At 36.5% G+C, this 14,136-nt stretch overlaps 1 protein-coding gene across 1 annotated transcript; it reads right to left on the bottom strand.

The window, feature by feature from the left end:
* Positions 1 to 11,573: 11,573 nt before the first annotated feature.
* Positions 11,574 to 13,238, bottom strand: LOC142631859 (flavonol 3-O-glucosyltransferase UGT89B1-like). Its single transcript, XM_075806182.1, has one exon. The coding sequence runs from the start codon at positions 13,129 to 13,131 to the stop codon at positions 11,734 to 11,736; it is 1,398 nt and encodes a 465-aa protein (XP_075662297.1). The 5' UTR covers positions 13,132 to 13,238; the 3' UTR covers positions 11,574 to 11,733.
* Positions 13,239 to 14,136: the final 898 nt, after the last annotated feature.

The following is a 14,136-nucleotide window of genomic DNA, read 5'->3' as shown; positions in this document are numbered from 1 at the left end:
CCTCGTCTTTTAGTTCCTTTTACTTGATCGCTTATCCAGCCTTCTCTACTTGAATCTTGGCCTTAGCCTCCAAAAGTTCAGACTCCTTAAAAATTTAGAGATGATAAAAGGAATGGCTTATTCACCACTTTGATATCATTTTGTGAGAAGCATTCCATTAATGTCCCAGATATGAATGCTTGTTATGTTTCGAGGCGAGGTCGAGCTTGTAATCAGCAAGATAACATTACAATTGAGCATCATTATCGAGTAAATATTTTTTATGCTTCAATATATTCTCAACTACAGGAACTAAATCATCAGTTTAATGAAGATGCAATGGAGTTACTTAGGCTTAGCTCAGCTTTAGAACCTCGAGAGGCATTAAAATCTTTCAGAAGTAGTGATCTTTGTTTGTTGGTAAAGAATTTCTATTCATAACATTTCACAAATTATGACAAACAAGTGTTGAAGAAGGAGCTTTATCATTTTCGAGCCCTATTTCGACCCGAATCGGCGCGAATCAAAAAAAAAAAAAAGAAAGGACTCGCCACGGATGTATGTGTAGCCACGTCGATGGCCACACGACGCATCTTTGCATGTTGGGTGCGAGTGCGGTGGCCCTAGAGCACCCGTGCTTCCCAGGAATGATCATTAATGATAAACCAAGAATGAATTGACCCATTTGGTAACTTAATCAAATTAATTAGCCTAGTGAAATTAATTAGATTCAATTACATGCAATAAGCGTGATAGCACAAACAAATCACAAATAAAACTAAATGCAGCGGAAAATAATTTGACACGGGTGATTTGTTTACGAATGGAAAAAACCACTATAGCAAAACCCCACCGAGTGAATTTAAGGTTACCACTCCCGAGAATCCACTATTAGCAAAATAAGCGATTACAAGTAAAAGGAATCCCAGTACCTAATACCAACCTACAAATGAACCCTTACCCCAATACCCAATTGGACTTGTAATGTAGTGACAATCTCTCCTTTCAATGCACGACTCCAAGTACGTGACTAACCAATCGATGCACGGATCCAAGTACGTGACTAACACACCAACTTGAGGAAGACGTTGGCTGTAAAGTTCTTTAGTTTATCCAAACGATGAAAATCAAGAAGCTCTTTAGTTACAAAACCGTTGGCGCAAAGACGCAGCAGCTTCTACAAAGAATATGACGAACTAGGGCAAATTCTGTCTCCGATCACAATTTGCATACACAATCAATTTGCATTGAGTTGCATAACCTTGCATCACCTTTGACGGCCCTTAAAATGATCCTTATATATGTTTAAGGTTGTGAGAAAAGAAACCCTACACAAATACACTTGGATATGTGTGAAAACAAATCTGAAAATATGAATTTTTCAATTCTCAATAGATACTGTTTCTGTCGAACAACTGTCGAGCACAAGCATTAAACCTCGATAGATATTATTTGTCGAGTTTTAATGAACAACACTTCTTTACTTGTTTCTTAGAAAGACTTGCATGGCTACAATACTAGACTTGAATTCTTGTTCCTTGAAGTACTAAACTCATCCTAGATCTACCCAATTACAAGTAAAGTAAATTTTGTCAAAGGATTAGCCAATTTACAATAACATATGTTCTAACAAGTTCCACATATGTCCTAACAATCTCCCTCTTTGGCAATCCGTGACAAAACCACAACAAACAAATGAAGTATGAGAGAAGTCATAAATCACTGAAGTCATAATCTTTTGTTGAGTACAATAAAATATAATCCTAGCACAAACTCTTGAAAAATTTTGCAAGAAGAGAGCTCATGGCATAATAGATTTTGACAACTTGTCTTTCTGAAATACTTTAAACAAAACTCATCAAGGCATCTTAGTGTGAAGCAGAAATAAAGTATTGCATACATAAAGAAACATGTGTATAAAGAGAGAAAACAAACAGCACATGAAGAGATAGGTGAATAACAACATACATCGTCATATATATAAATGAGAAATAAAAGTACAATGTATGTTGTCAATAAATGGTCACAAGACCGGTGTACAAATGCATAATGTAACTAAAAAGAAAGAAAAGAAAAATACATATATCCTCACTACATCCCTCAAAAACAAAAGACACTCCCCCTATAAAAAAAATGTCCTATGTTAACTCTCCCCCTAAATACATGACTACTTTCATCTCAAAACTACTCCTCATTTTTGTCACGAATGACAAATGATAAGTCACTGATAAGTCGTCATCTCCTCATCACTGGAAAAGCTAGCATCCTCATCCTCATCCTCATCATCATCCTCATCCTCATCATCATCATCATCACCGGAACCATCATTAACATCCTCATCCTCAGAAGCCTCTAGAAAAGGAGAAGGAGATGGAGATGTGGCGAAGCCACCCATCAAGCCTGTCATCGTGCGATACGACTAACACGGGTGTTCACCTGATACAACTCAGTAATGAATGTATCAAGGCGAGTACCCATGTGCTCAAAATTCACTATAATGGCCTCAAGCATCACACCACCACTCAAAGAAGAGGGAGCAGAGGTGGATGGAAGGGAAGGGGCTGGATGAGTCATCGTCTTGGTTCGTGGCTGCTTTGGTCAAAGCTGGGCCTCGCTTCGTCGAACAGATGCTGCACTAATGGCACCCATGACGGTAAAGAGATGAGAATTAGGGATAGAGATAGGAAAATGACGAATGATCCGCGTGATAGCTGAAGGAAAAATGAGCTTATCACGGGTCGCCGTATTTCTATAGACATCGATGAGAGAGAGAATGAAGTGAGAAGGAAAGTCTATAGAGTGGTCCTCAATGAAGGATAGCAAAAGGTGAGCACGAGGCTCTGTAATGGAGTTATATTGAGAAAGTGGATGGAGAATGAATGTCATCACCATGTTTAGGAATCTCGAACCTTTTGCAAAGCCTAAGCATAAGGTGTTTTGGCGCTCACCCCATGAAGAAGGTGTCTCATAGAAAAGAGACAGAAGTTCGTCCTTGGACATAGTCCTCAGATGTGGACAAGCGGGGTAATCAGGATGTGATACCCACGAAACGTGTAGTATCACGGAAATAATCTCTGAAGTGATTACGATACGTGTACCTCTAATATGCATAGCAAACTGAGGTATAGAGGTATCGATACCGTGCATATTGGAGTAAAACTCCTGTATGATCACGGTGGGACATCTCACGGGTATCTCACATAGAGATTTCCATCCCCGTTTGTGAATGACAGTGGGTAGAGCAGTATCAGAAAAGTCCGATAGAACCACATGGTATTTCGAATGAAAATCATGTTTGGAGAAGTTCTCCAAGAAGTCCAGATGGGCCTTCCCATCACAGAACTGAATGTGAGTGGGGGTAGGATCTAAGGAAGATGTCTCGGAATGAAGAGGGTTCCGAGACAGAGTGGATTTGCGCTTGGGTGCCATGTGAAATCTATTCAAGAGAGAGAGAGAGAGAGAGAGAGAGAGAGAGAGAGAGAAAGAGAGAGAAACAAAAAACACAATCACAACCCAGACAGATAGATAGATAGAAAAGAAAGGGTACGTATGCATGAAAAATGCATGAACATGTGACGTGCTAAAAGAAATTGCATCATGAGTTCAACCCAATCCAAACCTAGCAGCACACAATTTTCAACATTCAAGCACACATCTAAATTCATGAAACATTGTAAAAATGCAAATGGAATGCAATGAATGATCATATAGCAACAAATAAGCAATACCCAACTTAAAAATTTCACAAGAATCTCAAAAGTTTTCAAAAACCCCTAAAAATTTCAAGAAAACCCAAAACCTAGGTCTAAATGCGTGAAATGCATGAAGAATGAAGGATTAAGAGATCATACCAGGGGAGAAATGCACAAACTAGGCCAAAATCCAAGCGGGGAAGATGAAAAGAGTGAGAAAAGAGTGTTTGGAGAGAGAGAGATAGCTTTTCTGTCGAGAGAGATATGAAAAAGTGAGATCTGATTTCGTGATGAAGATATTTAAAGAAATCGCAGCTCGATGGATCGAGGATATGTCGAGCACTAAATCTCGACAGATATGAATCTGTCGAGGTGCTGTCGAGAATCTGTTGACGGAAAAATCACCTTGATGGATCGAAAAGCTATTGAGATGCTATCGGCCAAACAAAAACTTTCTCGATGGATCGAGAAACTATCGAGACAAATTCCAAATAGCTCGATGGATTGAAGATGCGATAAGATCTATTAAGAAAAGAAGTCCAAGGGTCTCGATAGATAGACATCTGTCAAGGATCTGTCGAGAAGCTGTTGAACTTGATAAAAAACAGTTTTTCAAAGAGAGAAAAAACACACAGAAATGAATGCAATCAAGCAAGCTACTCAACCAAAGATTCAAATAACATGTTAAGCTCTCAAAGAACATCTCTCAACCAAAAAAAAAAAAAATACAAAGCATTCATGATCCAAAACACACACACACACACACACACACACACACACACACACACACACACACTAAACAAGTCTAACCAATTTTATATTTCAAAAACAAGCCAAGACAGTTTAGTGAGCATACATTAACACATGTATTCCTTGTGATGGCCAAATCACATTGTACCTGCACATGTATCAAAAGTAGCAAAGAATATGCGTGTTGTGTGTGAAAATATCGCAAGAGTGCATAAGTGTCTCATATTATGATGATTTAAAATATGAGAAAAATCAATTTAACTCACACACAATCATAGTTGTTTGATGGGTACTATCACCTTCGAGGTACATCATATAACTCCCACATCTCTTAGAAACACGCTTGCAACTATATTTAAAAGCATTTTTATTCTTTTTGCTTTTATTTTTCTTTGCATGTTTTTATTTTTGAGCATATCATGTATGGGCATATAAGAGAGAGAAGAAATACTCAATTATGTTAAGCTTTAAATATTACAATTATGCTATCTGAAGCACACAGATGTTATACATGATTGGTGGGCTTTAGTGGTGAGTTGGTTATTTATATCTTTCTCTTAGGATTTTTTAGTCATTCCCGTCAAAAGGAGTACTATGAGTGTTAAGTACGAGAGATTACTTAATCGTACTAATTACAAACACAAGCCACAAAGCTAACTTGCTTAGTTGTGCATTGAGATGCTCATCTAAGCTAAAAAAGATACAAAGTTTAGAAAACTTTGTTTCATTGTTTCAATGGCCATCCAAGGTATACAAGTACTAATGTACACAAAACACACATTGTATTTGTATTTTTCTGATTTTTCAAATATTTTTTTATAAAAAACAAAATATAGAAAAACTGAAAACAAACAATCAAAAACATTTTAAATAAAGCATAGCATAAAACTAGACTGACTCAAAAATAAGAAAGCAAAACACACAAGTAATACATAAACAAAAAGAGGAAGAAAGCAAAAAAGTGACTAAATCACTTTAAGCCTTTTTCCTTCCACATCTTGGAAGAACCTATCTGTTGAGCAAACCTTTGATCCGGCGGTGATGAGGAAGAATTGAAACCGTTCAAGTTCAAAAGGGACATGAGGGCTATAAGAAGATCTCTAAGAGGAGCAAAAGAAGATGGAAACTAATTCTGGTTTCCAAATGAGATTATATTGTTGCTCTGTTGAGTGGCTAACCACTTGTAGCAATTTGGACGAGTATGCCTTAAAACTGTACAATGATGACATAGATGCTACTTCTTCTGTTGAGACTTTTGCTTATTACCCTTCTTAGTCCTAGGGTTCCTAGTTTATTTCTTATTAAGCTGAGGGGGTGCACCCAAAATAGATTTGCCCTTATCTATGTTCTCACTAGCTATTTCAGTTTTGCATTCATTGTTCTTAGAATTAACATTATTAGCAGGTGAGACAAACACAGTAGTATTAGAAAAAGCAATATTAGGAGAAGAGAAATCATACCCCAAATCGGTTCTATCGTAAGTAGATTTCTAAAAGCTAAGCATCTCATCAAGCTGTGCACTAGAAGTCTTTTCAATTGAGCTCTGACCTATGACAGTTCTGCTTCAAGCTTCTTGGTCTTTTCCACCAAGAAGTTGTTCTCAAACCGTAGTGCTCCAATGGTCGGATTAGCTTTGTCAAATTTTGTGGAGAGCTCTTTTCAATCAAGTTCCACTTCACTCAGCTTCTTGGTGACCAGCCTATACAGTTTCTCATGTTTTTCGGAGACCTTGTACAACTTTGCATAGGTTGTATGGATGTCATCCGGCTCATCCATCTTCTCAAACTTAGACTTCACAAAGTCCTCTTCTTCATCCACCTCTTCAACAATCCCCTCAGTAGGATTTACTATGGCAGTGAAGGCATTCAAGATTCCCTTGTCATCATTGTCATCTAAGTCATCTTTAGGCTCGATGTCACTTAAGGTAGCAGCAAGGGCCTTGCTTTTTCCAATAGTCTTAAGCTATGTTAGACATTCTTGTTTCATATGTCTAAAACCTTGACATCTGAAGCACTTTGTTATAGGGGGAATAGTGTACTGACCATTAGGTGCACTCCAAATGTGTGATGATACAAAGACAAAAATGCAGAAAAAATTCTTAGAACATTAGGTATGAAAATTTTCTTTACTAGAAGATAAAATAAATAAAATTGAGACAAATCTTTTCTCTGGTTCTTTAAAATGATTGCCCTTGAAGAGTTAAGCACGAAATTCCACCAAATCAACACAAAACCGAGACTTCTATTGATTGAAGGTGAAATGATAAGGAGTTTTGTATACAAAAATTTCGATATGATATCTGCTAGCTACTTAAATGCGCTACTTCCAATATCCTTATAGTCGCTGAGTTTGACCAAAGTCATCATGTTAATGTCTTTACCTTTGTTTTATTTATCACTATCAGCTGTGAGTATCACACCGCGAAGCTAGCCAAGGGCATAATATGGCATAATCAATGTAGACTAGACTTCCCATTAGCTTTCGATTTAATGGAAGAGGGACCATTGAGGGGGCAAGGTGAGATAGTATAAAGATTTTTAGCTAAGGTGGTAAATGTGTGTTTAAACTAGGAATATAATAGATGAGAGAGAGAGAGAGAGAGAGAGAGAGAGAGATTTTATTTTCCTAAGAATCAAAAGAGAGGGGGTCTAAGTAGGGAGGATAACTCAAAATTTTGAACTTTCAACCTAACGAGGCTACAAAAAAGATAGTTAATGATTTTTATTTAAGTCAAGTCTTATACAAAGGCTCTAAAACATACGTTGAACATTATTATACAAAGAAAATGAACATAGAAAAAAAATTATTATTCTAATTCTTTAATTTTTTTTTTTATTTACATGGATTTAGAAAAATATTTATATGCATCCTACTTCATATATTTTTTTGGTTCTTTGTAATTTTTTTTTATATCCTCTTTGTAAATAAGCAAGAAAAAGAAAAAGAAATTGAATTTGTTGGAGTAAAAATGAATATGCACGTTGAAATCTCAATTAAATTGTTCAATTTTATTTTCCAAAATGTTAACATATGTTAGATAAAAATGTTTACACATGGAACAAACATAAAAATATATTTATATTCAATTTATTTCTTTTGTGTAAAATACAAGGTTATATTTATATGTAAGTTTATGTTCATTTTTTTTTCAGAAAAATCTCAATCAAATTGTTTAATTTTCTTTTTCAATGTTCACATATGTTAGAATAAAAATGTTCATAACATATAATTTGTGAGTGATGTCTATTATGCACACTCTACTGTACACATAAGTCACAATTTTCTAGTAAAATGCTAGGACCATAACTTTTGACACGACTTTACCTCAACTTGTCACCACTTGCCATGTGAGCATTGTAACAAAAGTCCTGATCCTATTATTACTCTGTAAATTGTGACTTGTGTGTATTATGTGTACACTAGAGTTTGTGCATTAGTAATTATCCTAATTTTTCATGCAGTGCTTGAAATCCAACTTGATAGTTGGCTTAATGGCCCTTAAAGAAAATCATGCTTCTAGATTCTTGATTGAGGTAATAACATTAAACCCACATTTGAATAAGCCCATTTTAATGATGAAATTTTTATACTCGCCATTGTTACAAATGTGAGTGTATATGAATTTTGTAATGTTCACTAGGAGATCAAGATGAGAGTTTTGCATGTTTAATTACTGGTTACTTTTGCTGACTTGTCATTATATTTGAACTTTAAGAGTAGTTTAAAAGCACATTGTTTTCTTCTTCTTTCTTATGGTAATTTATAATTTTTTTTTTCAAGTAATAAAATTGCTTCTTCATGCACAACTTGTTCATCAAATTCTTTCTTATTCGGAGACATTCAAATGAATTGAATTGACTACTTTCTCATCCATTTCTTTGTAGTCTTCATCGCTCATCTTTTCAAACTTCTTTGTCTTCCCAGGTAAGGCTTCTAAACTCTTAGTTGGATTAAGAAATCCTTCATCTGCATTTTTACCAAAAAGAAAAAAAAAATGCGTTACTACAAAACTTCTTATCATCTTTATCATAACTAAGAAATTTGAATCCTAACCTTGATTTGATACCATTTATTGTCAAAATAGCACTCACAATTTTTTTTTAAAAAAATAGTAAAGATAGAATTAATGAATACACACACACACACACACACAAAGAACATAAAAATTTACGTATTTCAACAAATGTCTACGTCCAAAAGCCACGACAAGCAGGAAATTTCATTATAAAATAGGAAATTATAATAGCAATACAAGGATTCTCTCACGAAAGACACAAGATATATAATATATCTATATAAACGAAAAATCTTGATTTGCTGCAACACATGAAAGAATGTGCAAAAAGTAATGTTAGGTATAAGTAGGCATAAACCTTTTGGACTAGGTTAATGACACTATATATATATATATATATATATATATTGTCTTTGTGGACACAGCAGGGAGTTGCCACCTAGTTTTACAATGGCCTAGGACCCATGATTATAACGTCCTTTCGAAGAAGGACCTTTGATCTTACTACCAAAGTATGGGTTCGGAGTTTAGGTACGACTCGGGAAGGTGTTTGGCACCCAAGACCACCCAACCCTAAGGTTAGCTTCCACTTATTGTGTCTTACTTCTTAACCATATCAAAGGCATGTTCAACACTTCTATACTCACACACAAGACATGGCATATTCATCTCAAAACTCTAACATACATCTATCATGGCATACACAGATCCTAATATACATCTATCTCATCTCATCCAAATTAGCAAGCATATTACAATATGATAGGCCAAAAATGTATTGACCCTTTATGGTAAATTAACCAATTAATTAGCCAAGTTAATTAATTAGGTCAATTAACATGCAATACGCGTGGTAGCACAAACAAATCATCAACTAAGTTAAATGCAGTGGAAAAATAAATTTGACATGGTGATTTGTTTACGAATAGGGAAAACCTCAAAGGCAAAAACCACACTGAGTGAATTTAAGGTCACCACTCCCGAGAATCCACTATTATTAAAAGAAGCAATTACAAGTAAAGAAATCTTAGTACCTTATACTAACCTACATTTGAACCCTTTTCCCAATACACAATTGGACTTGTAATATAGTGACAATCTCTCCTTTTAATGCACGAATTTCAGTACGTGACTAACCAATGATGCACAGATCCAAGTACGTGACTAACACACCAACTTGAGAAAGATGTTGGTTGCAAAGTTCTTCAGTTCATCCAGACGATGAAGATCAAGAAGCTCATTGGTCACAAAACCGTACAGTGTACAAACGCAACAGCTTTTTCAAAAGAAAAATAAACTAGGCCAAATTGTCTCCGGTCACAATATGCTTACAACAACAAGTGCAACTCTCTTATGACAGCTCTAGATATAATCTTTATATATGTCTAGGGTTGTGAGAAAAAAAAGCCTAAACACATAGCTTGGATATGCGTGAAAATAATATTCAAACCAAACCTATCTTGCTTCTAATATATAACCAAACAACTTAAACTAACAACAAAGATACCAAAGATAAACAAAACCAAAAACTATTCCTAAACATGTATTGGATCTAATAACAAACAAGAGCAACACATCAAGACATGTTCATCAATATATCTAATCATTCAACTCATTAATCAAAACATGATGAGACACAACAAATCAAACACAAATAAATCAAATCATATTTATAAGAAAATGTAACACAAATAAAATTAAGAACAACAAGAACACAAAAATAATCTAAATCAAGGAAAAAGCTATGAAGAGAGACTCACCTTGCTTAGGGAACACAACTTGATTGATATTTTAACCGGCCCCTCAGTGCCTACACAACAAGATTCAAAGAGATATCAAGGAAATCAAAGGATTCAATAGTTCATAGGTAATCACAATTCAAAATAAAAAGATTAGTTTTGAAAAGGTTTTAAGAAATCCAATTGAGAACATCTGTCTGCCTTAAAACTAACTAAAGAGAGGTTTTTCGATGATTAAAAAACGTGCTTAGGTCTACGTGTGATTTTAGAGAAGATGAAATAGGGTTTTTAGAGAAGATGGAGGCAAAAATAAACTCGCTCTAGTTAGGGTTTTAGTTTGGAGGCATAAGGATGTATTTATAAATTTAAACTAGGGTTTTCAAACTTATTTTTAGGGTTTTGGACATTCCAAATGGTCTAGGGGCTAGGCCCCATCAAAAAGGGCCCTAAAAACTAAAGTTCTGAGGTTTTGGAATGGGTTCTGCGTACACAAGTTTGCGCATGGTATGCATGAAGTTTCATGTGTACGCATGCATCCCCAGAAACCTTAATTCTAACATATTTGGGGACCTGACTTCAAACGGTCATAACTCACTTACTTTAAGTTCAAATTAGGCAAAATTTGTATTCAAATTGAAGTCCAAGATATCTAATTTCCAATGAAATAAACCTCACTAAAAAATGCTTTGTGTATCAAAAGTTATAGTCAAAACAATGAGTAAAAGTTATTTTTCAGCATTATTTTCAAAGCAATTTGAGCACTTTTGAGTTGTGATTACTTTCAAGCTATCAAAATAACTTCAATTACCTTTTATAGACATGTCAAGCTCATCATTGGGACCGGGGACTAAAGTTTATTAACCGGGTACAAAATGAGGTGTCCCCCTTTTTAGGAAAAGATGGAAAAAAAATTATTTCAAGAAATCTCAGATTCTACCATGAGAAAGAAAAATGAGGGTAACCTTCCAACCAAATAGCTTCTTTCTCACCTAGCTTAAGCCCTAGATAGCTCGATTATAAGAACTCAAAATATAAGAACATGAAACTTCTCTAAAAGATGGGACAGGACAACTTCTTTGCCGCACACATCAAGAAGTACAAATCCAAATTTGTTTCAGCTACCAATTAGTCGACTTTGATGGGTCTAATAATTGAGTGCACACACACACACACACACACACACACATATATATATAATCTAAACAAAGACTTTATTGAACGAAAGAGGAAAACAGAGGAGAGCTCAAATCTTGAGCTTGCTCCAACAAAATTATGCTTCCCTGTCTTCTTCTCTTCAATACTAGCCATGTGTCATAACAAGAATTAAACAAAATGTAGAATGTTATACTAGAAAATAAAGCAAATGAAGTGAGTACTTATTATTTTGTAAGTAAGTTTTAGCACGAAAATGATAAGATTCGAATCAATGATTAATATTTCATCATATATGTAATCAGTGATCTCAATCATTAATGCAACCAAAAGGCAAAAATCCTGAATAGATATGTGTGAGTGAGTAAAACCATAAAAAATGCTACTATGATTCCATAATTTAGATTCACTCTAATTTTTTGATGTCAACTAATTGTTTGATCAATTCATCCAAATCTTTGTCGGAGCTTCCTCCCTTGACCGCGCTCAAGGCCGCATCACTCAACTCTTTGGCTCGAACATTCTGGGGCTTAATTTTGTCGAGTGAAACTACCAATAATTGTGCCAACTCATTAGAGTCAGGAATATTTTCAGTGCCCTCGCCAGCTCTAATTGCCACACCTAATTGGTCGACCAACAACAAGGCATTAGTAAACTGGTCTGCACCCATTGGCCATGTCAACATCACAACTCCCGAGATAAGTCCTTCTAACACCGAGTTCCACCCACAATGAGTCAAGAATGAACCTACAACTCGATGCCTCAATATAGCCACTTGTGGGGCCCACCCCCCCTTGATCACTAATCCCCTATCACCCACACGATCTTTGAACCTATCGAGAGTCGAACCTTGATCATCAGGCACCCTTGTGCACAAAATAAAATGGACCCCACTACACTCTAATGCTGTTACAAGAACATTTAATTGCTTACTTGTCAACACAACACGACTTCCAAAGCACACGTAAACAACAGAGTTGTCAAGCTGAGCATCCAGCCACGTCATAAGCTCGTGACATGGCACCGAGCTGGCCCCACCTCTAGTAGCCGATCCAATCAAATCACCTTCAAGTGGCAATACAGGTCCTACCGCCCACACTCGATTGTGCCCAACCTCTCTCTTCAAATGGTCAAAGTACACGCTCTCCAAATTGGCGAATGAGTTAAACACAATCCCCCAACTCACGAAATTAGCCAGCATGCTGTTTCTGTAAAATTCCCAATCTGGGTCAGCTTCAAATTCGTTTCTATAATGTGAGGGGATCTGCCACCAAGGGTAAGTCGGGGAATTCGGGACCTTGGGTAATGAAATTAGGAAATTGATATCCTCACCGGGATCATTGTTTTTGGGTGGGTCACGGCACATTGAAAAGGCTACGGACATCGCAAAAGCACCGGAGGGCGAGAAGCAGAGACGTGGCAGTTTAAGCTCACAGGCAAGGTGGTGGGTCCAGCCGAGGAAAAAATCAGATATGATAGCCACAGGTGGTGAAGGGTGAGACTGGAACCATTGGAGTAGGATAGGATAGTGAAGGTCACGCAAGGCGCGAACGTTAGCGAGGAGTCTCTTATGTGGAGGAGGAGTGATATCTGGGGCCGGGAGAACCAAGTGTTTGAGAGAAGATGGGTGGGTGGAGAGGTATGGTTCAAGTAAATGGACGTTGTTGGGGGTGACTAAAACGGTGACGTTTAGGCCGTGGGTGAGTAACAGGTGGGTGAGGTCTAGGAGGGGGATGATGTGGCCTGCGGTTGGGTAAGGATAAGCAACGATGTGGAGTTTGGTCTTGGACTTGGTGGTGGACATGGCTTTTTTCTGTAAAGATTAAAGAAGCTTTGTTGTGCGGTGAGATTTGGCTATTATTTGCTGGTGGGTTTTTGGGTCTTCAGCTTCAATGGTGATGAAATTTGGGAATGGGCAAGAGCTGTTGCTTAGTTTGAACATAAATATAGCCAAATCAAGCCCTTGCTGCCTTTGCTGACCTTTTATTTTTTATTTTTATTTTTATTTATACTGATTTGTTTTATTTCATTTATTTTTTAATTTTTTTACGAGGCAAAATGTAAAGAGAACATGTTCCTCCCAAAAAAAAAAAAAAAACCAGAGAAGGAACGTGATAAAGTTTGGCACGGAATTGAGAATTCCATGGTTTTAACTTTTAAGGTTCCTTTCTTTAGTTCTACGTCACGCATGACGTAGATATATGATACTAGCATAATTCCATTGACACGTGTGTTCTCATATGGCCCACTGACACATTTTTACCAATCATAATTCGTTATATGGCGAGTTGTGGCACAATGTTGTGGCTATTTATGTGGTCCTAGCATACTTCTGGTGGAGTTGTGTTAAGACCACATAAATGAACACAACATTGTGCCACAACTAGCGAGTTGTGATTAGCAAATGTGTGTTCTCACATGGTCCACTGACACACCCTTGCCAATCACAACTAGCCATATGGCGAGTTGTGGCACAATATTTTGGTCATTTATGTGGTCCTAGCATAATTCTACATTGGTGGGGAGTGGGGACTCGTGGACAAGGACAAACATCTCTATTCTAGTTACTAAGGTTACTCTAAACTCAAGGGCTATTTAGTTGGGAGGATGGAAAAGTGGAAGGATAGAAAATGAAGAGAGAATAAAAAAGTGAGAGGATAGAAAAGATTTTAGAGCCTATTTGGATGAGGGTGTTTTTGGATCATATCACTCAGTTTCCATAATTGTGTTCTCAAAACATGTGGGTCCCACAAATGTTTTTTTGTTTGGCTTGGTTTCCAACCGTTGTTTCCATTATTCATTTCTTTAA

This window comes from Castanea sativa, chromosome 4, assembly GCF_040712315.1.
Source record: "Castanea sativa cultivar Marrone di Chiusa Pesio chromosome 4, ASM4071231v1".
Lineage (NCBI taxonomy): Eukaryota > Viridiplantae > Streptophyta > Magnoliopsida > Fagales > Fagaceae > Castanea > Castanea sativa.
This window is presented reverse-complemented; position numbering and strand designations above follow the sequence as displayed.